Source organism: Talpa occidentalis, unplaced genomic scaffold (genome assembly GCF_014898055.3).
Source record: "Talpa occidentalis isolate TD23 unplaced genomic scaffold, MPIMG_talOcc4v2.1 talOcc4.4, whole genome shotgun sequence".
NCBI classification, from domain to species: Eukaryota; Metazoa; Chordata; class Mammalia; order Eulipotyphla; family Talpidae; genus Talpa; species Talpa occidentalis.
Genome location: NW_023604295.1, coordinates 20297964 through 20325472, shown reverse-complemented (window position 1 = coordinate 20325472; position 27509 = coordinate 20297964). Strand labels below are relative to the sequence as shown.

Sequence of the window (27509 nt, the reverse complement as noted above, 5' to 3'; positions counted from 1 at the left end):
ATGCACACTAATTCTTATGACTTGATCCCCAGTAGGCAACAGGTGATCCTGGAATTCTCTGAAGTGCAGAAGAATAGTTCTGGGACATTGTGGTGGTGGGGACTAGACTAGTTCTATCAGTAGCTTCTGCAAGTGGTACCATTTATTCATTGAACAGCATAATTTTGCATGCAATGTCTACTTGTGCAATGTCTCTCGTGTGCCAAGCGCTGCATTTGTGATTTGTAGTTCTGCTAGTCTTCCTGCTTAATTTTTTTTTAAAGATTTATTTATTTATTCATTCAAGCACTGGGTACAGTCAGAAGCACGGGAGGGTGAGAGAATTTACCAGAGCCAGAGGGGGGAACAGAGCAGGTAAACTGATGAAGTACACTGCTGAGGGGAGCAGTGGGCGGCAGGAGAGGTCTGCGCGCCATGTGGGACCTTCACCTGGTGGCCGGGGATTGAACTGGCACTGCAGAGTCTGTGGGCAGCTTCGCAGCCCAGCACTCAACCACTGCGCCACCAGGGGAGGCCCTGCTTAATTTTCTTTATGGTCAACACATCTCATAAAAGTACAGACTATATAAGTCAAAGTATTTACACTTAATTAAAACAGTCCTGGCAAAGGTCTTTGTAATATGGTGCAGTAGATTGCTGCTTTTGCATGTAGTGGTCTTAGATTACTGCCTGGTAGTGTGACTTTTTTCTAATGGATGTCATTTATGATTTTAGGAATATAGGATATCAGAGACAAAAAGACCTTACATTTTCATCTAGACCAAATTCTTCCTTTCAATTGTAAAGAATTTCTGACCCAGAAAGTGAAGCTTAGTGTCCCTTAGCCTTTCAATTTCAGGGCTGAAATGTGGGCTGTCTGCAAATCTGAAGATCTTGCTTTTTGAGTCACCAAAGGCAAGAATTGTGTATTATGTATGCACTGTATCAGTTGAGGAAAGGCAAAGGCATGACTTCTGCAGGGTCCCTGCATTCATGTTTCTCTGACCTGGCTTTACTGCTCTCTCCTAACTCCTCCTAGTGAGTCCATTGTTCACAGTTTGCCCTGTGGTCCATTTCTTTCAGTGATCTAGAAAGTCAAACTTTTTTTTCTGCCCCCTCCTCACCAGAAAGTGTCTAATGATGAACCTGATTGTAAATGATTGTCTTCATTGTCTAATGATGAACCTGATTGTAAACCCAAATCCCTGCTGAGACGAAACTTGTAAGGGTTGTGAAACCTTTTCAACCCACAACCCCATGGACTGGACACATGCTGCCCTATTTAGGAATCTTAAAAGGAAAAGTTGAGAAGTTTTCAGCTGTTTAGTAAATGAGAATTGAGCCCCCCACTTGGGGGCCACATGGCCCATTATGTCTGAGCAGGTTTCACTGTGTTCACAGACACCAGCTCCGTCCGCAGTTTACAGACAGGTGTGGGAGAGCTGCACGGGGAGACCAGGTTCTGGCATGGAAAGGACTACTGCAATTTTGTCTTCAAAGATTGGGTTCAACTTGATAAACCTTTTGCTGGTGAGTACCATGGTAGTGAGTAGCTACTTATAATTTGTCCCTTGTCAGCATCTCAAGAAATACACATGTTCATGATCTGTCATTTCCTTTGATTTGTTCTGAATATTTGGTAAATCTTTGGAGACTATGACTTGGGACTTTCCCTTGTAGATATATTTTAAAAAAGGAACATAAGGCAGAACTGACTTGTCTGAAACTTCCAGGTCTCCTGCAGGCATATTTGGTGGGGGTGGGGTCATAGTTTATTATTTTCTATGAGATGATATCCTTCCTTTAATCATCTTTTTCTGGTTATCACCTTCATCTTCCCACATTAGAATAACACATTTTCAGATGATCATTTTGCTTATATGTCTAAGAAGACATAGAGACGGCCCAGCATAGGTAACCTGGTATTGTTTCACCAGGATGCAAAAGAAAAATGTAATATCAAGTAAACAACATTGGATAATTGTTCTAACTCATGTCCATCTTGTCTAATGATTACCTGTTACTAAGTGAATGAAACATATTTGTGGAAGGTGCACGGGAAACTGTGTTCCTTAATGTGAGATGTGTGCTTCTGTTAGTTATAAAGGAATTGTTCCACCTGAACCAAAAAGGTACACATGGTGGCCATTAACCATTTCCTTTTACGTAACATCATTGGACGAGACTGGGGCTAGATGACTGCTGTCCTGGCACACAAGTCAGTGACAGTGCTTGCCTGCTGCACCTGGGCAGATTTCATTGACAGGTACACCACTCCCCGGATGCCCTGGCACGACATTGCCTCTGCAGTCCATGGGAAGGCGGCTCGTGACGTGGCGCGTCACTTCATTCAACGCTGGAATTTCACGAAGGTATGTGAATGGTTTTGTTGTGATTCAGTCCACTTGATGAGAGACAGGCCTGGTGGAGGAGAAACCTAGAGGGTTGGCAAGAAGGGGCTGCCAGAGTCCCAGCTGTGCCACCATCCACAGTTGGGTGCTTGGTTAAGAATGCCGGGGCCTCTGGACAAAAGACAAAATTACACCACTGACAATTTAGAGCACAAAGGTTGAACGCCACCATCAGGACCTATAATTCTAACTCCTTTTAATATCTGCTACACTAAGTGTTGATTAGGTGTGTTTGGCCTGGACCCATAGTCCTGTAGAAGGTTGTGGCGTTTCCGATGGAGAGTCTTGCTTAGGTGAGATGAGAGAGTTGGGACTTTAAAGCCCTTCAGCCCTAGCCTACATGGCATTCCTGTTAGCATAGGCTTCTGAGGGGGTTGCAGGCGAAGTGAGTTATATGACAAGGATGGGGCCATTTTTTCCCCACCAGATTGTGTCTTCTTTAGTTTGCCTTCATTACTTGTAAGAACTTGACCTAACTTTCTAAGTTAAGTAACTATCATACATTGTTTTCTTTAAATAGTGGTGAGGCAGTAATCTCCCCAACAATTTGTGAAAAAAGATTCAGCTTTATCAACAACAGTGTCTGATCTAATTGTTTGCCTATATAACATTATACAAATTTAGTGGGAGCTCTTGGAATTAATGGGTATATTTTTAACAATAATTTAAGAGGGATGAATTAATAAATAAAGCAGTATTATTTGTAGCCTACTGGCCTGACAAAGAAAAAAAAAACATTTCTAGTACTTGAGTTTGGGTTTGGGATTTTTAGTGCTTATTCTGCTCCTTGGACATCAAGAAGCTTTTTAAATCGGGACTAAAAGGACAATGGTGTAATAAAGGAGAGGACTAGACTTTTTTATGGTGAAATGAATGTATTATATATATATTGATTTTCAGTGGTGCACTCTTGAAAATTATATAATGCTATAGTGCATTGTTACTTCCCTTGGAAAAAAAGGCCTTTGAAAAAGCATCCAACTCTTGACTCAGAACATCTATTTCAGATGTTTAAGCTTAAGAAGCAATAATAAATAAGATAATGTATTTTGATATTGTTTCTAGTAATTCAAACAAAGAGAGAGTGGAAATGTTCATTAGTAGGATGTTATTAAATCATGACTGTTCCATAGCATATTGCCATGAAATTATTAAAAATGGTATATAGTGCTATATTGCTATAGCAAGATATCTACAAAATAGTAAAAAAAAAAAACAGTTTACAAACACTATTCTCATATTTGCAGTTATATACCTCTAAGACCAAAGATTTTTTAAAACATTCTTTACAAATATAAGGAACTACATGGTCACTGAAAAAGAGAAAAGAAGGAAATGTAGGAACTAGAAAACAAAAATAAATAATTCACAGCCTCTGACATTATTGTTTTTCTCTTTCAAATGAATAAACCTGGATTTTTTTTAATAATCACAAAATAGGGAAGAATGAAACTTTTTTTTCATTTGAATCTTCTTTTACTGTTTTTCTTTATTTTAGATTATGAAATCAAAATATCGGTCCCTTTCTTATCCTTTTCTCCTTCCAAAATCTCAAGCAACAGCCCACGAATTGAAATACCAAGTACCTGGGTCTGTCCATGCTAACGTACAGGTAAGTTTGATTGTTCTTTTTCTCAAAGTTTCACTGGGTGAAATTACTCTTGTTGCACTAAGTGCCATTCATACTGGCCTTGTCAGTAAAACAACTCCAGAACAAATCTGAATCAACCTTTTAAAATGTTGTATTATATTTCCTATTTAAAATGTATTCAATTCACTCTTTCTAAAATTTCTTAATAAACATAATAAATTCATGTACTTAAAGAAATGCCAGTCAAGAAGAGGCTTGTCCTGTATTCCCTCTCAAGTGACCCTAGCAAGTGATACCCAATAAGCCTAGAACTGATACTGGTTAAGCACCAGACAGGTGGCTGAAACTTAGCATCTAGGAAACTAGTTATAATTCAATCTAATTTTTGTTTCTAGTTAACCAAATGCCTTTTAGAGGCTCTTTCAGTAGAATAAAGAATTTGCTTAATACAGTCAGAGAATTTTACCATATCCAGTCCAACCCTTTGAAATTACAAATCAGAAAATTCAGACCCTCTGGAGTTATGAGACTTTCCAGTAACTTGCTTGTTATTGACAAAGGTGGAGCATGAAATCCTAATCTAGTTCATTGTTACTCAATCTGCTCCCTCTACCAATTCCAGCTCAAATATCTTGAGGTCATACAGTGACAGAACTAGGATAACCACCTTCACCATTGCCCTTGATTCAAAGTTATCACTGTCAGGATCAAAAGCATTGCTTAAACAGAGATCCAGCATTCTGCTACTGCAATCACAAATCAGGCTTTATATCATTTGGACATGGAGTCTAGTGAATAAGTTCATATAAATGAAATGCCTAAATCAGGTGCTTTGTACTATGGGCAAGTAGAGGTATGTGTATATAAGAAATAAAAAGATATTCCAGACCACAAATCAATAATAGAACAATCAAAAAGATAAACCATTTGAGAGAAATCCCTGTAGGAAACACTTAATCATCCCAGGCTAAAGGAGACAACTAATTTAAACTTAGAGGCACAGATAGATATGCATTCCTATATAAGTTAATGAATATTTTATGAACCTATTTAATTGTATTCTACTTGGAAGGGAAAATTACCCGTGCTGTAAGATAAAATAGGAACCTTGATATTAAAAAGAGAGAGAGAGAATTTAAGATTTGAGATGGCATTAAATTGATTCAGTGATCATCTTATCAAAGTTAGCAAATGTTCATTAAGCATCTGTTGGAAATGCTTTGTAGGGAATTGTGTGTATTTATGATCAGCAAAGGATCTTTTATCCCAGGTTGCATATGCATATATATATGTGTGTGTGTGTGTGTGTGTGTGTGTGTGTGTGTGTGTATGTCTTCTGATGCCTTTTGGTAAAACCTTGTTTTGCATATTCCATCCTGCTGCCCTAGTGTGATAGATACTTTGCATAACCACTGCACGAAATACGAAATGCCTCTCGAGAGGCATTTTCTCTGCATTAGTAGATGCTGTGTTAAGAGTGGGACCAGATCACTGATGTCCTCTGATAGTCTCATGGCTTTATCCCTATTGGGCCCAGGAAGTCTGGACTCAGAAATCTGCAAAACCAACTAATTTAAAAGGAAATTTACCAAGATGCACTCCTTCATGAATTATTTATTCAGTCAACATCTGTTAAGTGCCATTTGTTTGCACAGTGAAGTTACCAGCACACACTTAGATGCTGAGGGGGCCACTGAAAAGGAGTTCTCTGCCTCTGGGAACTTAATTAGCTGGAAGAGAGAAAACTGCAATATTAAAAGAATTCAGTTAACAGTGCAAGGAATGGTCTAGGACTAAATGCCAGTATGAAAGTGTGGGCCACACGCCATGAGGGTTTGAATAACGAGAAGGACAGGACTGAATGTCCTAAGGAACAGCCTGCCTGCCAAAAGATGGGAGAACCAATGGTAGCAAGTCATCTGCTCTTAATTGATGATTGATGAAGTTTAGATGCAGAAGGTGTGCCCCGGTGTGTTCACTTGCTTAATTTCAAACTGATCCTAGAGACATTTTTAGTGGCCTTTGGAACTTTATCTTGCATTCGAGGAAAAGCTTGATATATGAATTTTTTATGAAGATTAACTAAATCAGAGCTTCCCACCTGCGGTTTACCTGCTAATAGCTATTCCACTAAAATGATTTCCATGGACAAATAAGTTTTTGCAGATTTTTTTAAAATACAGAACTTTTTAAGTGCCTTTTTTATTCTGGTGTGTACCATGAATGAATGTGATGCTGCAAGCATTTCCCAAGCTTCATTGACTGAGGAGCTCTCATTTTGTTGCACATCTGTTTCTGTTTCATTCCCCACACGCTTTGGGACTGAAATTTTTTACATATGAAGAACTTACTAGACTAGAAAGAGAATGAAGGCAAAGCAACAAGTACAGAGGCTGTCACAGTAACTTAACATGTACTAATTTTGTATTTGCAAATCAGTATTCTTTTTCTTAAAGAAAACTCTTTTCCACTGCAAATTTAAAAGTGTTAGACCTAGGGCCTCCCCGGTGGCGCAGCGGTTGAGCGCTGGGTTGTGAAGCTGCCCGCGGCCTCTGCGGCGCCGGTTCGATTCCCGGCTGCTCCCCGGCCACGGGAGGAGGGTCCCACATGGCGCGCAGACCTCTCCTGCCGCCCGCTGCTCCCCTCAGCAGTGTACTTCGGTCCTTCTGCCTGTTCTGCTCCCCGCTCTGGCTCTGGTGAATTCTCTCACCCTCCCGCACTTCTGACTGTACCCAGTGCATGTATAAATAAACAAACAAACAAATAAATAAATAAATAAAATATGCCTCTATAAAAAAAAAAAAAAAAAAAAAAAAAAAAAAAAAAAAAAAAAAAGTGTTAGACCTCATAGAACCTGGATCCCTCCTGGTTGTCCACAGATAATTTTCAGAACTACCAAAATAACTCCAGTTGTGAAGATAATGGGTCCAACCCAGCAGGGTATCATTTTGAAGACAGGAAAGTTTGAGATGACCAGAAACTGACATAGTTCCCTGATCCGTTTCTCCTTTTGGGTTACATTCTGAGCACAATATTGTTTCACTTCACATTACTTGCTGGCTCTAAACATTGTTTATCTTGTTCTAGACATGGTTGTTTTCTAACCATGAACATAGCATGCTTAGCTGGTGGAAGCAATAATCTAATCCAATCCCTGCTATTCCAGAGAATCCAGAAGGGAGCAGGAGATAGACACTTGGCTGTGTGTGGTCTACTTAATTTTTGGAGCTTAAGTTGTCAAACACTGGTCTCGGTTTCCCTCAGAGTTTGAGGAAAAGGAAAGTGGTTTCATTTGTCGACAGATGAGGAGGGCAGCAGACTCGTGTCTGAAAGACTACCATCCTGCTCTTTGGCAGAGGCCAGGGATATTTATACAAAGGAGTAAAAAGGGTTGATGGTTGAGGGTCAGCCTGTCTTTTAGATGCAGGCATCTGGAGATTTCTAGGGAGATTCAGGTGGGGGGCAGCTTGATTTGACATCTGGTGTTATTATCTTCTTAGGAATGTTCTTTCTTTTCCTTAGAATGTAAGATGAAAGGTTGTCAAACAGGACAAGGTTGTTAAACAAGGAGGGTAAATAAAAGAAATAGGAATGCTTATCTTGGTGGGGCAGGAAGAGAGACACCTCCTTTTATCACTAGATCATTTAGGGTCATATTTTTTTAAAACTTTCACTTTCTTCGCTGTTGCATAGCAATAGCCAAATGGCTGTTACACACTCTTGGTTGAAGAATTTATTAATATTCATCCTTAGGTTTATTGTTTTTAACATAGTTTATTGTTCATTATTTAATATAGAGACAACAAGTTTAATGAATTATAAAGGAGTAGTATAATGTAGTTAACAGAAGAGTATAATGTAGTTAACAGAAGAGGCAGATTTTAGGGCCCAACTTTGTGTTCAATTTCCAGCTTTGCTACATATTAGTTGTGTAACCTTGGAGAAATTGTTTCACCTCTCTGCATGCATTTCCTTCATCTATAAGCAAGGATCATAGTAGTACCTGTCTCATATATGATGGTTAAATAAGCCAACCCATGCCAAGCACTCAGGAAATTGCACTAGTTTGAATTATTAGCTACAAGCATTCCGCGTTCTTTAGTGTTTTTTATAAGTTTATAACAAAGAAGTTGACATTTCTCTGTCACTAAGCTAGCTCTCCATCCAAAATCTTTATACTATATATTTATTGAAAGGGAAAGAAAGAGCATTTGACGAAATAAGTAATGGATACAATTCATATTCTTTTATCTGTAGAAGGGAATACAGCTATTTAATTTTTAATACAATGGGCCTCCCCGGTGGCACAGCAGGTTGAGTGCTGCGCTGAGAACCTGTCCACAACCTCTTCAGCATGGGTTCGATTCCCAGCCGGCCTGGGAGAAACCCACATAGTGCAGCAGACCTCTCCTGCCTCGCCCGCTGCTCCCCTCAGCAGTGTCTTCTGTCCATGTGCCTGTTCTGCTCCCTACTATCTCTGGTGAATTCTCTCACCCTCCTGCACCTCTGACCTGTACCTCAGTTCTTGTATAAGTAAATCTTTAAAAAAAAATAATATTGGGTCCAGTCACCCATGGGCACCTACGGGTGGTAATTCCATGCCTGCCATGATGCACAGCTGTAGCAAAAGGGTGACGCAGCCCACAAGGTGCCCAGTGCTGTGGCAGGCATGAAAGGTGCTCCCCCACCAGCATGAAGTTCTGCTGCTAAAAATGTCATCTAGACCTGAGAGCTAACTTCAGCAGCTTCCACTGACTCTTGTAAAATAATCTTGGGTGTTTCCCTTAGTGCTGGGCATTCTCAGAAGCCTGCCAAGAGCTCAGTGAAAACATAGCAGGAGAAAGGGGTTGGAGGAAACTTGGTTCTGAAACTGCTTATACACAGAGTATATAAACAACTTGTGTTCTCCCAAAAATGATTAACTAGATTGTAAATGCTTTCATTAGCACTTCAGATACATAACCAAGACATGTCTAGTAAAGTAAAAGAAAATGCCTGATGCCAAAGCGATGCCATAAGCGATCACTACATGGAAATAAACCTTTTTCTTAAGTTAGGCAGCTGATGTTTCATAGTATAGCCAGAGACATTAGCCATTAACTAGAGCTTTTCTCTTAAATGGGGAAATTGGATTTATAGAAATTGAACTGTATCTGCCTCTTTCGAACACACTTATTCAGATTTTTCTCAAAAAGTATTTTTTTCAGCCAGGAAAATTAAAATTTACTAACCCTTTTTTTAAAAGTTAGTACAAAATTATAGCAAAAAAAAAAAGAAGATGAAGGGCCTCTCCTGGTGCCTCAGGCGGTTGAGCACAGCACTGTGAAACTGTCCCCAGCCTCTGCAGCATCAGTTCGATCCTGGCTGGCCAGCTAGGGTCCCACATGGCGCAGCAGACCTCTCCTGTCGTGCCCGCTGCTCCCTCAGCAGTGTATTTCGTCAGTCTGCCTGTTCTGTTCCCTACTTGTCTCTGGTGAATCCTCTCACCCCCTGCACCTCTGGTCTTTACCCCAGTTTTCATAAATAAATAAATCTTTAGAAAACAATGGTCTCATCAGGCTTATATCCCTGAAAAGGATATAAGACAAGGCAGGAGCCATCTTGATTCATTCAGGAGATGATTTCTCTTTCTCCTGCCCTTCCCTGTTAACCTCAGGGGAGAGTATGTGTCTGCTAGTTTTAATAAGTGTTTTTGCTTTGTCAAATCATTTTCTCTGTAAATACCCAATATTTTTCTTTGTCATTCTAACTTGCTTAACCACACATGGTTCCCTTGAACTCCTTCCATTTTGCAGGAAGTGGTAACATTTTGCCTTTCTTTCTGGCTGAATAATACTCTGGAATGTGGATATGCCACATCTTGTTGATCCACTCCTCTATCAGTGAGCACTTAAGTTGTTTCCATGTCCTCACTATTTCAAACAATGCTTTAATAAACATTATAGAGCATATAATTTTTTAATTTGATGGTTCATGTTCTTTGCTAGATTATTGGGTCACTCTATTTCCTTTTTTAGCTCTTTAAGGTAAAATCCTATCACTTTACAAAGTGGTTGCATCAGTTTACATTCCCACCAACAATGCATTAGGGTTCCTCTTTCTTTGCATTCTCCCCAGCTTTTGTTTTATGACATCTTTTTAATATATGCCATTTTCATGGGTATAAGTTGGTATCTTATGTTGGATTTGACTAGCATCTCCATTCTCAAAATCCCTAAAGAACATTTTTCCATGTAACTATTTGCCTTGTCCATATCCTCTGGTGAATTATCTGTTCAGATATGTTCCCCATTTATCAATTACTTTTTTATTGCTAACTAGAATTGATGTATTTTATATATTAACTCCTTGTCTGTTATGAATATTTTCTCCCATTAATTATGACATCTTTTTTTTAAAATTTATTTATTCGTGCATACAAGAACTGGGGTACAGGCCTAGAGGTGTGGGGGGAGGTGAAAGGACCCACCAGAGACAGGGTGGGGAACAAAACAGGCAGATAGACTGAAATACACTGCTGAGGGGAGCAGCGGACGAGTCAGGAGAGGTCTGCTAAACCATGTAGGCAGCTCCCTGGCCTGGCACTGAACTTGCATGGCTGCAAATAGCTTCATAGGTTGAGTCTTAACCCCTTGAGCCACCAGAGAGGCCCTAGTTATGACATCTTTTTAATCTACCTATATTTTCTTTATCTCTGTAAAAGCTTTTTTGAGATAATCCAAACTGTTTCTGATTGCTTTTATTTCTCTTGCTGTAGGAGCCAAGTGCCCATAAACATTTTTATCACATATGTCATGGAATTCACCACCATGGTTGTCTTCTACATATTTAATTTTTTGAAGGTCATCTAAGTCTTTATCTTGACTTGAATTTATCTTGAATTTATTGTTGTGCATTAAGTTAAAAAGTGGGCCAACTTCATTGTTTTTCTTGTGACTTTCCAGTTTCCACCACCATTTTTTAAAAAGATTTCCTTTCTTTTTTGTGTTGTTGTGACTTCTTTACCATGAATTAACTATTGATATACACATGGGTTTATGAACTTTCAACTCTGTTCCATGGATCCTTGCATCTAATTATTTTAAAGATTTATTTTTATTTATTTATGCATATAAGAACAGAGGTGCAGGGGGTAAGAAGATTAACCAGAGAGAGTGGGGAGCAGAACTGGCAGATCTACTGAACTACACTGCTGAGGGGAGCAGTGGATGAGACAGGAGAGGTCTGTGCGCCATGTGGGTTAACTCCCTAGCCTGGGGATCTAAATCAGGCCAGGTCCCAGTGGCGGCTGATAGCTTGATAGCACTGAGGCATTAACCCCTATGGCACCAGGGAGCCCCCACCTCCAGCATGTGTCTATTTTTATGTCAATACCATATAGTTTTAAAGTATAGTTTAAGTCAGTTGATGTGATGCCTTCCATTCACTCTTTTTTTCTTAGAATTACTTTCACTATTTGAGATCTTTTATGATCCTATATAAATATTTTGTATATTTTTGTATGAATATTATTAAATTTGAAATAAACTTAATTCAAACCTCCTATGATGACCTGATCAGGAAACTTGTAAAAGTCTTCAAGTCAGGAAAAGCTGCATCCAACCTATTGTCAGAGTTTTAAAGGTCACACAGTACTTTCTTCTCCCTAGAAGGTCTTAATTATCTTGATTGACAGAGTCCTGCATTCAGTTATTATAACTGTTTTGTCAGTTGGCCTGAAAGCAGCAACAATAGCAGAGTTGATTTTTAAAATTGCATAAAGACAACACACATAGAAGAAAGTGTCTGCTTTTTAGATTTTGATACTAGAGGGCATGCTGCCTATAACCACCACCTTATAGTGCAGAAAGCACTGGATGCAATGAGAATGTAATCATATTGAATTAGATGCATTAGGAGTTAGAAACAAGAAGTTAGAAATCTTGTGTGAATTCTCTATGTATCTATTCTCTAGGGATCCTGTGCTACTCTTGTTATGAAACTGAAGTACATATAGAAAAAAAATCCTTTCATTATGCAAAACTTTACACTTGTGAAAACAATTCAGATTGTTTCATCTAAGTATAATTTTTTTCTGCAGGTATCATCCAAAATTCCCCACAGACAAGACTTTCATCCTCATTAGGAATTGACTTTAGCCTAACCATCTGGGACTCTTCTATTAAATTTCTGCCAGGGTTTTACATCTGGTTAGCTCCACTCTCTAGAGCACATTCTCTACATTAAATGTTATTGAAACTGATTTCTACTCCATACAGATGTTTTTGCAACAGCAATTAAAGTTTTTCTTCCATAAGTTGGATCCTCTTAAGAAAATTATTGCAGTGATTCACTCTGTACATGATTGCTTTCTGCACTTGTATTCTTTTAATTTATTTTACTCTCCCAACCATGGTGTCTCTCCTCTTCATCTTCCCCAATAAAACAACACATTATTGAAAATAAATTAATTAATTGTGTAGCTTAGAGAAGAAAAATCATTCCTTAGGCAATCATTGCTGAAAAGTCCTACCAATTTGAGGGAAATAATTCCACTGGTGTTATGTCTTTGTTCTCTTTGCCTATTAAAAAGTCAAAAAAAAGAAAGAAAGAAAAAGAAAAGGGGAAAATTATGAGCAAATGTGAATGATGTCCAAATTGTACTGCTGGAAAATTTTTTTCTTACACTGAAGAAATAATGTCCAAATGACATCCCAAAGGATGTAAAGTAAAAACCAATCTAAATTTCAAAGGAAAGCAAAATGTGTTATATTGTGATAGATTAGAGTAGATAGGTAAGGGTGAAATAATACCACTAAATTTATTTCTAATGACCAGGTCTTCATGCAGTAACAGTTCTGTGCTTGTTCCGTGCCCTTGGCTGGCTAAGTCTTATTAATGGGGAGTGCCCATCACAGTATTAAACTTTTTTTGGGTTCTCATTTATTATCCATGCCTATAAATTACACATGTTGCAACCCTCTTTACAGATGAGGAAACTAAGCCTTATAAAGATTTTTTTAAAAAAGCATAGCACCAGTTAAAATGGCATATATTAAAAAAAAGCAACCATAAGTGCTGGTGAGCTTGTCAAGAAATAGTAACCCCAATACATCCTTTGTTGCAGTGTAAACTGATGTAGTCATTATGGAAAAAGGTCTGGACTACCTTAAAAACTAAAAATGAAAATATCATATGACTCAATAATCCCACTTTTGGGCACCTATCCAAAGAACAGGTAACTACCAACTCAAAAAATTATATGTTCTACATATATTTATAATTATATTTATATTATAAATTATATTTATATTATAATTACAATAGCTAAGACATGAAAACAACCTAAGTGCCCACTGATAGAGGATTGGATTAAGAATATATGATATATCTACATGAGGGACTACTATCAGCTATACGGAAAGACAAAATGTCACCATTTACAGCAAAATGGAAGGACCACAAGGGAATTATGTGTACTATATTAAATCAGAAAGATAAAGACAGAGAGTGATGGAAGTGAGGAATGAAGATCACCAACTATGCATAGACTTTACAATTTTCTTAATCCCCACTCAGACACAGCCTACCAAGAACCCCACTCTGCTTAACCACATGTACCTTTCCCTCCCCTGGAGAGGATAGGACTTCTCCATGTGCTCTGATAAGAGGACTTTTCTGGACATAAAGCCAGTGTGGGTAACCCTGGGGTATTTTGTTTGTTTATTCTTTGAGATGAATATGGATTAAAATTCTGTGATTTTATATAAAAAAGAAAGATAAAGACAAATATTGAACATTTCCATGTTTTTGAGTAAGACAAGGAATCATGGCAGATAAACTGACAAAGCAAAATAATGATAAATTAGTGGGCATAAATGAAACACAATTTCTGAGGTTAAGAGAGCAAGGGAAGGGAGAAAGAGTCAAAGGGGTATAAAGGATGGTGGTGGGAAAAAACAGCACACAGTGAGTTAGTGCTGGGGGTAAGGCTGGATTCTAAGCAGTCCTACTCAGTGCCTGAGGTTGTCACAGTAAGAGCACAGAGGCTGCGAGCGGGGATGATCACAATCACCAAGGCTGCCTTTTGAAATCATCTTCTGTTGCTATAGCCCCAAACCCATCCCCAAATCTCCTGTTTTCTCTTTCTTTTTTTTTTTTTTTAAGATTTATTTATTTATTTATGTATGTATACATGCACGTACAGTCAGAAGCGCGGGAGGGTGAGAGAATTCACCAGAGCCAGAGCGGGGAGCAGAGCAGGCAGAAGGACAGAAGTACACTGCTGAGGGGAGCAGCGGGCGGCAGGAGAGGTCTGCGCGCCATGCGGGACTCTCCTCCGGTGGCCGGGGAGCAGCCGGGGATCGAACCGGTGCTGCAGAGGCCACGGGCAGCTTTGCAACCCAGTGCTCAACCGCTGCGCCACTGGGGAGGCCCCTGTTTTCTCTTTCTCACTTCCCCGAGTCCTCAACTATAGTTTTTTCTTCCACCTAGAACTTCTCAAGAGTAAAAGACTCTCTTTCAGCCTTAACTAACTTATCCCTGCTGTTCAGGCAAAAAGATCACCCTATTCAAACAGTTACACACTGTGATACAAATGGATGACAATCAACTATAGAAAAGTGGTTATTTAAAGAAATAATTTGAGGATAGGCAGCAGATTTTTGGACAAGGTCCATTTCTTGATACTGCTTGCCTACTGCTGCTCAATCCAGGATAAAGGATAAAGTCTAATCTGAGTACTTTCCTCTCTCCCAACCCATTTCCACTTGTGAGCTTCTATGTGGATGCCAGCTTCTGCTTAAGAGACATCTGAAAAGTGCTTTTGTTTCAGCAGGCTTTCTTCCATGTTTGGACTTGAGGGCTTAGGGAAATAAAAGGAAATTAAGATATATACCAAATAATAGGGAATAAAAGCAATCCTGAAAGCAAAAGAACTTGGAGTAAATACTAAGGCAGGTTTGAATGTGGTTCTTCAAGAATAGATTCCTTTATTTCAGTTTGGGTCGACGGTATGTAAGTGACTTGGGCTGTGGATAAGACAGGGTTATCTTTTAAGTTTGAAAAGTAGGGCATAACGAATGGCCAACAGGCATATGAAAAAATGTTCAACATCACTTATCATCAGGGAAATGCAAATCAAAACTACTATGAGATACCATCTTACACCAGTGAGAATGGCACATATTAAAAAAACTAGCAACAACAAATGTTGGCGAGGGTGTGGAGAAAAAGGAACTCTCCTGCACTGTTGGTGGGAGTGCAAACTGGTCCAACCACTATGGAGAGCTGTGTGGAGATTTCTGGGCCTACTAAACATAGAGCTTCCATATGATCCAGCAATTCCACTCCTAGGTATTTACCCAAAGGACACAGAAACATCAATTCCAAAGAACACCTGCACCCCTATGTTTATTGCAGCACTGTTTACAATAGCTAAGCTTTGGAAACAGCCCAAATGCCCAAAAATAGATGACTGGATCAAGAAGATGTGGTACATATATACCATGGAATATTACTCAGCATTCAAAAAAGATAAACACATGCAATTTGCAGCAACATGGATGGCGCTGGAAGGGATCATGCTCAGCGAAATAAGCCAAAAAGAAAAAGAAAAATACCGGATGGTCTCACTCATAGCAGGAATCTAGAAAACTTAAATAAGGGACCAGGAAAATGAATAACTATAAGAAAGTGAAAATCAAAATCAACCAAAAACTATGAACCAGAGACACTTTTGGGGGGGCGGGGGTGGGAGGGGAGGGATTGAGGTCAGAATGGGGGGGCTGCAATTGTATGGGGAATATAAAAATAAAATTTATTATTTAAAAAAAAAAAGAGAAAATATCAAAATCAACAAATTACTATGAACAAGAGACACTCTATGGGGAGTGGGGGGCGGGGAAAGGAGGGCTTGGGGTAAAAAAAGAGGGTTGTAATTGTATGGGGAATATAAAAATAAAATTTAAATTAAAAAAAAAAAAAGAAAAGTAGGGCATAATACAAAGGAAAATGACTAGTTCTAGCTACAATTTTGAGGCTAACACATGGAATCAGAAATATGCCCTTTTTTATAAACTTTAAAATTATATATTCAAACTTGAGGTTTGAAAATTGTGGGTTAGATTTGATTCTCAGTAAACTTGCAGCAGTTAGATAAGCCACATTTCTGCATGTCGTTTGAGGGGAGCATGAGGTTTTTCTTGGCTGCATTTGTTTAAAACAGAAATGCAAGGCAAGTCCTTCAGGTCAGCCAAGAAAAAGAAGAGAGTAAATCTTAAATTGAACACAAAAGGAAGTCAATCAAAATACATGACATATTTGACTGTTTACAAACTTTCAAAACCATAAAGTGTTTAAAGGGTTTTAGTTGGTTTGTGCATACCATCAGGGTTCAGTGGTCCCGGGGTAGAGGCAAGGCAAAGACAAATTCATATTTTCAATATGTAGGCAGATTTTTTAAATATTAGAGTAATAGTAAAAGAGAAATAATCCCAAGTATTATTTCCTGTATTACTTAAAAGACAGATTGACATTTAACCAAATATGGTGACTTTTTAAAGTTAAACGAGCTTTCATTGTGGAAAAACAATAGTGGTGTGGACTCCAACAAAGGGATAGATGATGCTCTGTGACCTCCCACATTCTGTGGCTTCATAGGATCAGGAAATTTCTCCTCCATTTTTCGCATATGCTTTCTCACAGGCTGATAACAATATGTTCTTTGTTTGGCTTTCAAATTCACTTATTTTAAACATTTAAATGCCTCTGTGAAGGGAAATAGTTACTGTTATTCTTCACAGAAAGGATGGCCAAACTATGACATTTATGCTTTCACCTTCGTGGCAGCCTTGGCCACCTTAGATTTCTTCCAGTATATCTTATTCCAAGAATCCCTTCTTCAACACATCTGTCCATGAAGCCACTTGAAGTCAAATAGACTTGACTTGTGAATTGAAACTTGCTTCAACCTCCTAATTTATATCTCATGTAGATGTGTTTTTAAACCTTTGGATAGAGCACATTTTGAGAGTGAGAAAGGAAAGAAAGTTCACAAAAGGTTTCTGGATTTGAGAAGTCTAAGAAGTTATAGCTTCTTAGGTGGTATATAAGCTTTCCATAACTTGTTACAGAGCTGGCCATCCCGTACGGTGAATATCAACTGTCTGCCACATATTATAGGTCTTTGTGTTTGTTATGCCATTTTATTCCTTCACAGTAGCTATGTGTATGAGTGTGTTTGGGGAAGGAGAGTGGGATTTCATTTATACTATATAGGTGAGAGCGCTAAGGCCTAGCCACTAGACCATAAGGGAGTTACAGAATTATACTGTGGGGCCTCCCTGGTGTCACAAGGGGTTAAGCACCACACTGTGAAGCAATCCACAGCTTCTGCAGCAGGAGTTCTATCCCCAGCCGGCCAGGGAGCAACCCACATGGCGAAGCAGACCTCTCCTGTCTCACCCACTGCTCCCTTCAGCAATGTGTTTCAGTCAGTTGCCTGTTCTGCTCCCCGCTCTGTCTCTGGTGAATCCTCTCACCCCACAACACTGGCCTGTACCCCAGCTCTTGTATGCATAAATAAATAAATCTTAAAAAAAAAAAAAGAATTATACTATGAAGGAACCAGGGCCTTCGTGATATTAACATGACTTATTCAAGGAGAAATTGCTAATAAGTGCAAAACTATCACGTAGATCTCACGAGTTCCTATCTTTCTGCTGTACAATTCTATACAGTGTTTCCAGAGTTACATAGAATTAGATCTATATGAGTGGTGTAAGAATCTTCTCAAGGGAGTCTATATTTTCAGGGCTATGCACCTTAACAACAAAATTCAACATAAATCTGAGTGAACTGAAAACTGAAACCTCTATTTCTCAACTTTTGTTATTTCTACTCATGAGCAATAATGCTTAGACATGATGTGAAATCAAAGTATTTTTCCAGTGTGGATCATATTTGTTGAAATTTTCCTTATGAGTTTTCTTTTGAGACATTTAAATATTTCTGCTAACAATAAAATGTTCCAGTTTTACTGCACGTACCTTATGAAATTAACTACTTTGAGGAAAGCTACTTTGTCATAAATACCTCATATTGAATAAAGAAATATTTTGAGAAAAATGCAAGCTATGGTTTTAGTAAGTACTACGTTTTGAATTTCTGTAGCTTTAGAGATGCAATTCTTTTTTTTTTTTTTAAGATTTATTTATTTATACAAGCACTGGGTACAGTCAGAAGCACGGAAGGGTGAGAGAATTCACCAGAGCTGAACAGGGAACAGAACAGGCAGAGTGACGAAATACACTGCTGAGGGGAGTAACGGGCATGGCAGGAGAGGTTGGTCTCGCCATGTGGGACCCTCACTGGCGGTCGGGGATCGAACCGGCGCTGCAGAGGCTGCGGGTAGCTTCGCGGCCCAGCATTCAACCGCTGCGCCACCAGGGGAGGCCCTAGAGATGCAATTCTTAAGGTTATTGATTAGAGAAAGAGTTTTACCAAATCTTTCATATGTGGTTAAAAAAAAAACTATGTATCAGATCACTTTATGTAATCCTGTAATTATGGACCATTCTTTTCTTTTCAATTTCAGTTGATCACATAAAAGACAGTTTCAATATTCATTTCAAATCAGAAATACCAAAATTATTTTTATAGTGAATCTTCTGTGATATCGTACTATTGCCCAAGGAAAGTCAATAAATATTTATTGAGCACATACTGTGTGCCAGCATTGTACTGCCATATTAATCAGAATACTAAAAAAATTATAACCAATAGTTTCTTAGTGTCGAAAAAGGCTTTTATGCTATCTTTCTCCCATTCACAGCCAGAGTCTGCTCTGAAGAGTCTCTGACATGATCCATTACTTCTCAAATATATCATCTGATGTTCTCATTAATAATAGCAAATATACATATTGCTTGCTAGCTACTAGGCCTCCTTCTACACACGTCACATTAATTCACTGAATCCTTTCTACAATACTAAAAATTGCTGCTGAACTTTGTAGAACAGAAATCTGAGGCACAGAGGTTTAGAAACTTAACCACAGTCAAAACCAGTAAGTGGTTGAGTTAAGCTTTGAACCAGGGGGTTTCTGTGCATCAGTGTAATTAACATATGCTCAAATATCTGCACTGGATTCTCTTATTGTAATCCAGGCAGATGAGAGTCTGAATAGAGGGAGGCAGTTTGAGTGAGACAATTGAAGGGACAAGCCAAGAAGCAGACAGCTGATTAAAGGCAAAATCAAATTTAGATGTCTGAATCAATTTGTCTTTTAGAACATATTAATCTGAAAAATATGTTTTTGGGGAAGAGAAATAATCACCTTATCAACTCAGATGTAGGGTGACCATATCATGTGGTTTGAGCCAAGTGTTAAAGTGATACCATGAGTAAATGTACCAGAATAACAGGTATTCTGGTGAAACTGTGGAGCTGTCACAAAAAAAGAGTCTAAGTGATCCTGCTATTCTAGTTACCTTCCATTCATTAGAGCCAAATGCAGTCTAACTGATCCCCCTACTCTTAGTCACCTTAAATTCATGATAAAAGTCATGAAAAAGGTACTCCTGAAATACTCTTTAAGGAAGCATACCTTGTGGTTTCCAATTCTGAATGGAAATAATCCTTGGGTTTGTTCAGGACACAATTTCCAGCTGAGTTCCTTTGTTATGGATTATATACAAGGACCTACTCTCCTGTGGCCCACACATGACCCCCAAGCCACTGTAATCATTCAGTGGTCTAAAGAAAAGGATTGACTTCTTTGTAGTAACGTGTCTGGTGTCTTTCCCATTGTCTTCTGTTCATCGTTTCTGATTGCTTCCTTGTAGTTGCTACGCTCTGCGGCTGACTGGTCTGCTGGGATAAAGTACCATGAAGAGTCCATCCACACGGCTTACGTCAATGTGATAGAGCATAGCAAGCACTACATCTACATAGAAGTAAGTCATGCTCATGTGAAATAGCATGACAGCCTGCCTTTCTACAAACATACATGCAAGACCTGCTGTACTAATTTGTATTGATGTGTGAAGGGGCTTCTGTCATCTGAATTTTACCTTACCCAGCCTGCCTGACAATTCACTTTACATTTTCATTAACTAGAATCTAATAGAAGTCTCACAATTCCTTATTAAAATGCATCACCTCACTATAATATAAACCAAAGTATTCAAGTGTGGATGCATATTCTTTGATTTGGCTTGAGTTGCAGGGTGTAAGTGTGAAGGCACGTGCTGGTTTAGGAGAACACGCACAGGGGTAAGTTGCTAAAATAGAGACCCCTGGAGGCCATTGACTTGGAGATGTAGAAACAGTGCTGGAAGGGGAATATGGAAAAGAGAGATGTGAGCACATTCAAGGCAAGTACCACCTTCTTCAGATATGTGTGAACCCTGTTATTATAGAGCTTCTTCAGATCCCAGAGTTTGTGTTCAGAGAATAGGAGAAAATCTGGGCACACTGGGTTTAGTTTGGTAACCTTAACTGCACTTCAAAGTATAGCACTAAGCTTTTTTGAGAGCACTTGGAAAATCCATAAAAATGAAAAATCCATGATAGAAGTCATGAAAAATAAAACAAAACACATCTCCCATCCTTATCTTAGTCTTCTCATTCCTGTTGATTTTTTTTTTCAATGTGTGGAAGGAGATGGACTAACCCTTCTAACCTATTTTCCTTCCTCTTAAGTCCTGGCCCACTACCCTTCCATTCATTAGAGCCAAGGAGGAAAGAGTTGCAGGTTTATTTCAAGGCTTGAAGAAAAAGAGAGCTAATTAAAAATATTAGTAGACCAAATGCAGTGTGATATTCTGGATGGGCTCATGCAGTAGAAAAGAACATTAGTAGAAAAGTTAGTTAACTCTGAATAATGTCTGGAGTTTAGAAATACTAACACTTTTAGTAGTATTAATTTGAACAAATACGCCATAAGAATGTAGGATGTTAGTAACTGTCTCACCAGAATTCTTTCACTTTATCTCTTTTTTAAAATCACCTTTATTTTTATATGTACCACAGTACTTAGTGATGTCATTAATGCTATGTAGGTACTCGTGATCTTGGCCATGAGCCTAGTTGAACTCTCCTTAGCCAAAGTTAGAGGTCAGCAGTCACCCTGCTCTCGCCGCAATATGCAGTAAAGGACATGGCATGTGACAAGGGTGTGTTTATAGCTGCTGAGGAATGTTAATCTTCTTGGTAATACTCAGAAAAACAAGCATGGTTCAGTTGCTACTTAGATTTGGATTGTTTGATGCCCTAAGGGGAAACACTCTCAAACGAGTTTCTGCACAATGTCTTCTTGCAAGTTTGTCTTGTGGAGGCAGTTTGCAGGTTCATGCACCTAAGCATAGAAAGGGTATAGTAGTAAAATGCCAATGTTGTAAAAGGATGACAGTCATATTTTTCTATCAGTGCTTATGTGTCTCTTGATTTTGAGATAATTAGTCAAGATTGTTTTGTGATGACTTACCTTATTAATAACAAGTATAACAATCTATGTAAATAGAATATGTAATATTCACAATACTTGTACCCAATTCCTATAAGCAGCAGCTAAGTCTTTTTTTAGTAGCTGTTTGAAACAATGTGTTATAAATACATGAATAGCAGAAGTACGTAAAGAAAAAAGTATTTTTTCATTTTATTGCAATATATATATAAGTGCACATTTATACATATATGCACATATTTACAAAATAGATTTGAAGCTATTAAAATAGAGGCTCAGAAATAAGAAAACCAAACAAATGAGACAAGGCAAAGGCAGATACTAGGAAATAAAGAAGAATGGATGGAGAAAATTAAAACAGGACCCTGCCATCTATCCTGTTTGCAGGGAGAAAAAAAAAAAAGTAAACTTAGCATAGAATGTTTGCCAATGTAGAACTTTTAATCATAAGCATTTACATAATGTGTGAAACTGAAAAAATCAAACTTCCCTATCAATTAAGTTTAGAAAATCCCTATTCTAAGAATATAACCTAAAAGGAATTTGCATGACGAAATAATAGTTTAGCCATTTACTTAACGAAGATGTTATATGTTATATTATCTACAAATGCATGAGAACTAGTAAGATTGTTACAGGGCAGGGAGAGGGACACCCCAGAATCCCCAAATCTGCCTGCTCTAAATAGGTTCTACCATCTGCCACATCAAGACAAAACATGTAGACCTTTTTTTTTTAAAGATTTATTTATTTATGTATGGAAGAACTGGCGTACAGACCAGAGGTGTGGGGGGTGAGAGGATTCACCAGAGACAGAGTAGGGAGAACAGGGAGATTGACTGAAATACACTGCTGAGGGGAACAGCAGGCGAGTCAGGAGAGGGCTGCTACCCATGTGGGTTGCTCCCTGGCCGGATAGGGGTTGGAACTCATGCTGCAGAGGCTGTGGACAGCTTCATAGGTTGTGTCTTAACCCCTTCCACCACCAGGGAGGCCCAACATATAGACCTTTCATGGAAAGTTACTGTAATACAATTAGTGTGCAATACAGAAAAGACAAAGAATATAGTTTCCAAATTAAGCACCCGAAGTTATCCATCTCATCGTGGATAAAAGTCCAGCCAAACAGGATTGGCCCAAAACAAGGCTCAGAAGCCTGCCCCAAGTCTAAAGCACCTTCCAGGGAGGCAACCCATGGAAAAGGGTCAAAAGCAGTCAGACAAGTCTGGGAGGAAAAGAGCAAAATCAAAATCAAGATAAAAGCTGCCATTGTTAACCTCCCCACGGCTCTCTCACCCACATCTCTTTCAGCCAGTCCATGACCAAAAGAGCAAATGTCTCTCTGCTCCAGGTGCCTCCTCCAGGTCTCCTTCTTGCTCCACATCCTGCTTCCTTCCTTCCCCAGTCTTCTGTCCAGCTTCTTCTCGTCTCTGCTCAGCTCTACCTTCCTGGGGATCCTGGAACCTCCCCTTTTCCTGGGGACCATCTTGTTACAAGATGAGGACTTTTTTATTCTGTCATTTACTTTCCTGTAATGATTATAGTAATTAGGACATGGCTACTGTGTAAAACTTTTTAAAAATATAACAATATAGTTTTTGTTATATATATGCCACATTAGTGTATACAAGTTGGATATAAAGAATGCATATACTGAAATCAGAAATGCATGATTATCCTATTTATTTCTCATAGAACCAGTTTTTCATAAGCTGTGCTGATGACAAAGTTGTGTTCAACAAGGTTGGTGATGCCATTGCCCAGAGGATACTGAAAGCCCACAGGTAATGTTCTGACTTTAGTAGGAGTTTTACTGCAGATAATACTTGTGTTTGCTGTTAAAATGCCATTGGAAAGCCCATCTAAAAAATACTGTCTTTTCCTAGCAAGCTTGTATTTAGTTGAGCTAGAAGCAGTTTATTGATTCCTTAAATCTGAGTCAGTTGCTGAGAATTTTTGAATCTATTTTTGAGGCAATTTGAGTTTTTCCAAGGCATCGGCATTTTTCTTTCCCACACCAGTCCCTTTCCCAGGTATGAAATTTGGCCAGCATTGAGCTATGGTCATTTAAAAACCAAAGCAAAATAAATAATCATCTTATCTCTCTATGGATTACATTGAAAGTCTTATTACCCCCTCTCTTATGTCTTTAATTTCATGGAATTGTTTCTTTAATAGCACTTTTGTTAAAATATAATTCACATACCATACACTTCACTCACTTAGCATGTATATACTAGTATATACATCTAGTATATTTATAGGTTTTTGCAACCATTTCCTAAATAACTTTAGAACATTTTTATCACCCCAGAAAGAAGCCCAACACCCATTAGCAGTCACTACCCATTCCCACTTCTCTTAGTCCTGGGGACCACCACTAATTTACATTCTTCCTCCATAGATCTGTCTTGTCTGGACATTGCCATTATAACTTGTGGGCTTTTGTGAATGACTTCTTTTGCATAATCTAATGTTCTCAGTATTTATGGTGTAAAATGTGTCCATATTGAATTTATTTTTATTGGCAGGTGATAGTTCACTCTCTGGATATGCCACATTTTATTTAACCATTCATTAACTGGTGGATTAGATAGTTTCCACTTTTTAATTGTTATGAATATCGCTGCTATAAAATTCTGAACTGGTTTTTAATCAGATATTTCTGTTACTCCAGGGATAGAATTGCTGGCTCCTATGGTAACTTCATGGTTAAAATTTTGAAGAATTCTAAAAATTTTATCATTTTTGTTCTTACATTTAGGTCTTTGATTCACTTTGAGTTTTAAAAATATATATATTGTATGGTAGATAATACCGCGCATACATTATATATATCTACCATATGGTAGTAGATAACATGCAATATATACATTTTATGCATCTACCATATGGTAGAGAAAGTCTTATGGTAAAAGAAAGTCACCATAACAGCTGCTTCTGTCCAGTTTTTACATGTGGGTATACAGTTTTTCTAGCAACATTTGTTGAAAAAAATTATTCTTTCCCCTTGGAGTTGACATTTAAGACTATTTTATTTTGTGGCTGATTTTAGCTCTGTGTTACAACAGCAAAATAAACAAACAAAATCATTACATTTTATCATTTCAATTCATTGAACACATACAGTAGAGAATATAAAGTATATACACATTTGGGATTAAGACATTTTTTTACTTGCAGTGTCATACAGTACTTTGATTTTTTTTTCAAATAATATGATTTTTATAGATAAGAACACTTTAAAACAAAAAGTACCAGAATTGTATATAGTTCACAGTTTATATCTATAGTCTTAGTGCATCTTCATAACTTTTCATGAAGATCATATCATTTTGTTATTGTCATTGTTTTTATTGCTGTCCCCACTTTCAGAGTTAAAAACTGAGATTCAAGAAGTGATGTGACTTGTCTAAGTCACTAACAGCAATAGGTAGAAATGACTTTGCACCAGGCTTTGGACTTGTGACCCAGTGTCTCCCTGGACACAGGTACCTCCAAATCATTGACAGTTACTTTAATGACCCCTTTGGGGTCACCCCAAATTCCGGCCTCTGGACTGTGCCTTTGCCGTCCCATCTTCCCAATGACCATTTATTGGATGCAGCCTGATGCCAGAGAATGTACATGACCTTGGATGAGGCAGGCCCTTTGTCCTATAAAAAGCAATTCCTTGAGAAAGGGTCACTGTGTGTGGCCAGCACTCAGCGGTCAAGAGCTGGCACTCTGATCTGGGGTGAGCGCATGGCAACACGTTAGTGTAAGCACATCCTGCAGAGTGTAGATCTCACCTTTCGCTACGTGTCCAAATCACCATTGGGCCTTTACAAAAATACAGGGCGCTGACTCAACTCCAGGCTTAGTAGTTCAGAATTTCCTGGAATGGGGCCCAAACACCTATATTTTATGATGTTCTTACAGGTAACTCCAGGGCACAGCAAAGACTGCTTAGAACAGTGACATGGCCATGAGTATTAGTGGTGTTCTGTGCTTTTACAGGTGACCTTTCTCCTTTGCCTTCTCATATGTTTTTTAAAAGAAAGTCAACATTAAAGCTATTTCTGAGATGACTTAAAAACTGTCTTGTTTAGGGGTAAACATATGTGAGCACACAGATTTCCTTCATCCTTGCCAGTCTCAGTGTATGTCTAATTTACAAAGTTGCATTGTTGAAGTTGCATTGTCTTCCTGTCACCTTTAACTATAGAGCACATGTGACAAAAGAGGAAAATAATTTTTCACGTTATTGAAACAAGTCGCAGAAATACATTGAGCTCATTGGCCTGAGCAGTGAATCCTGAATTTTGGAACTGTGAACTGCTAATAAAGAGAGTTGGATGAATCTTAACATCAGCCACTCCCCTTATTAGTTTTCTTTAGTGCAGATTGAATACGTACCTATAAGATTTGTTTTTAAGTATTTGGGAGCCTGAAATGATTTTTTTTCTTTAGCATGTTAATTTGTCGTTAAAAATCTTAGCATTTTAAAACTGGAAGGAACTTTCAGATGGTTTATGATTGAACATTTCCCAGTGATCTGTGAACTTCTCCTGAAAGGAAAAGGAATTTGCAGTAAGAGAGCATAGTATGGTAGCATCTGTTGCAGATTGGATCTCATTCTCAGAGGTTTGCAGAGCACACTAAAGCCTGGCAATTTCAAGCTTCCTTTGTAGAAAACGAGTCTATCGAATTTCAAATTGTGTGTCATTTAGCTCTCATCTCTCAGTGGTATCACTTTCTTTGACAGTCACATTTCAAAATGAAAGTATATTTCACTTTCAGACTTTTAGTGGCTATACACACGTAACCTGGAAACATATTTTTTATTTTCCCCATCTGCACATTATTGTTCATCTACTGTGTTATGTCCAACTGTAAATTATGTTTTCATTTAATAACTTCTAATCTGTGGATTTGGATTCTCAGGAAAGGGAGAGGTAGTCTCAAGAAGCTCCTCTTGCAGGCTTTCGGCAGTGGGGGGCGGGCCTCCTTTTTCACTAAGAGTCACGATGTGCTATCCCCAAGCTCCCCCAACTCCTTCCCTCATTGACTTCTCTGTTCTCCACTCATCTGAGACTTGGAACTTCCCTGCCAAAGTCACATGCCTAGCAACAAGTATAATTTTGGCTGTTGGAAAAAAATAGAATAAAGCACAAAGCAGATGGAGGGAAATGACAGTCAGCATTCAGTCTGACCAAGAACACAGCCTCTCTTCCAGGGCCCTCCCACCCTGGAGACACGGGGGTCTTTAAGCTGCCAGCTCCCTTAACTGAGCTGAGCCTTTATTTTTCTGCCACTGCTGGAATCCAGCCCCACACCAATTCCCTGAGGTGATTTCTCTGCTTCCCCCGCCCCTTCCTCCCAATTCCTTCTCAACAGACATAATTCTTTCTAGAAACAGGTCTTTGCAAGGCCTCCATATCCTGATCCATGACCTAGAACCACAGCATATTGTTCATCCAAAGCTTAACTAAGCATAGCTGTGGAAATCTCTGCAGAAAACAAAATGTCTGCTCTAATAAATAAACTATGCCAACCCCCAACTGAATTGAAATCTATCTTTAACAACTCAAATCTGACTAGAGATCAGGAAGAAGAAATTGTAAACTAGAATCTAAAATCATCTGACTTATATCATGAGCGAATAAGCCAAAAGAGACAATAAAACAAACTGATCAAGGTAGAAAACAGTTTCAAAACATAGTGTGCCATGAATGACGGGTGTCTCAGGGTGAAACCATTTTTGCTCATGGAAATTTGACACCCATGTTTTTGCTGTTTTGGTAAACAATCTGAGAGCAAGAGTGCATTTTGTGCTGTAATCACCACACAATGAAAAGCCGACACAATGAAAATAAGCAGTTGATTTAATGCCACTATATATGAATATTAAACTGCATTAAAAATTCACAATTTTGAAAATTGTTCAAACTCTTCATGTTTCCTTCAATTGTAGCAGTGTCAGGTCTGAAGATCTTAGAGGACTAGGTGTGTGAAGACCTCTGTTCATTCCAAATATGTCATCTGTGGATATATACCCTTCTGAGCACATTGATTTGTCTTTCTGCCACTATTTTTTCAC

The 27509-nt window shown here is 38.5% G+C and overlaps 1 protein-coding gene across 4 annotated transcripts in view; it reads left to right on the top strand.

Annotated features, from left to right (window-relative positions):
• The window catches only part of PLD1 (phospholipase D1), a 215795-nt gene that overhangs the window by 142738 nt on the left and 45548 nt on the right, over positions 1-27509 (top strand). For all 4 annotated transcript variants that reach the window (XM_037525110.2, XM_037525109.2, XM_037525107.2 and 1 more), the window contains 5 exons: positions 1381-1509; positions 2233-2351; positions 3889-4002; positions 19806-19916; positions 23123-23211. In XM_037525110.2, coding sequence (XP_037381007.1) covers positions 1381-1509; positions 2233-2351; positions 3889-4002; positions 19806-19916; positions 23123-23211 — 562 coding nt within the window. The remainder of the gene's footprint in view (positions 1-1380; positions 1510-2232; positions 2352-3888; positions 4003-19805; positions 19917-23122; positions 23212-27509) is intronic.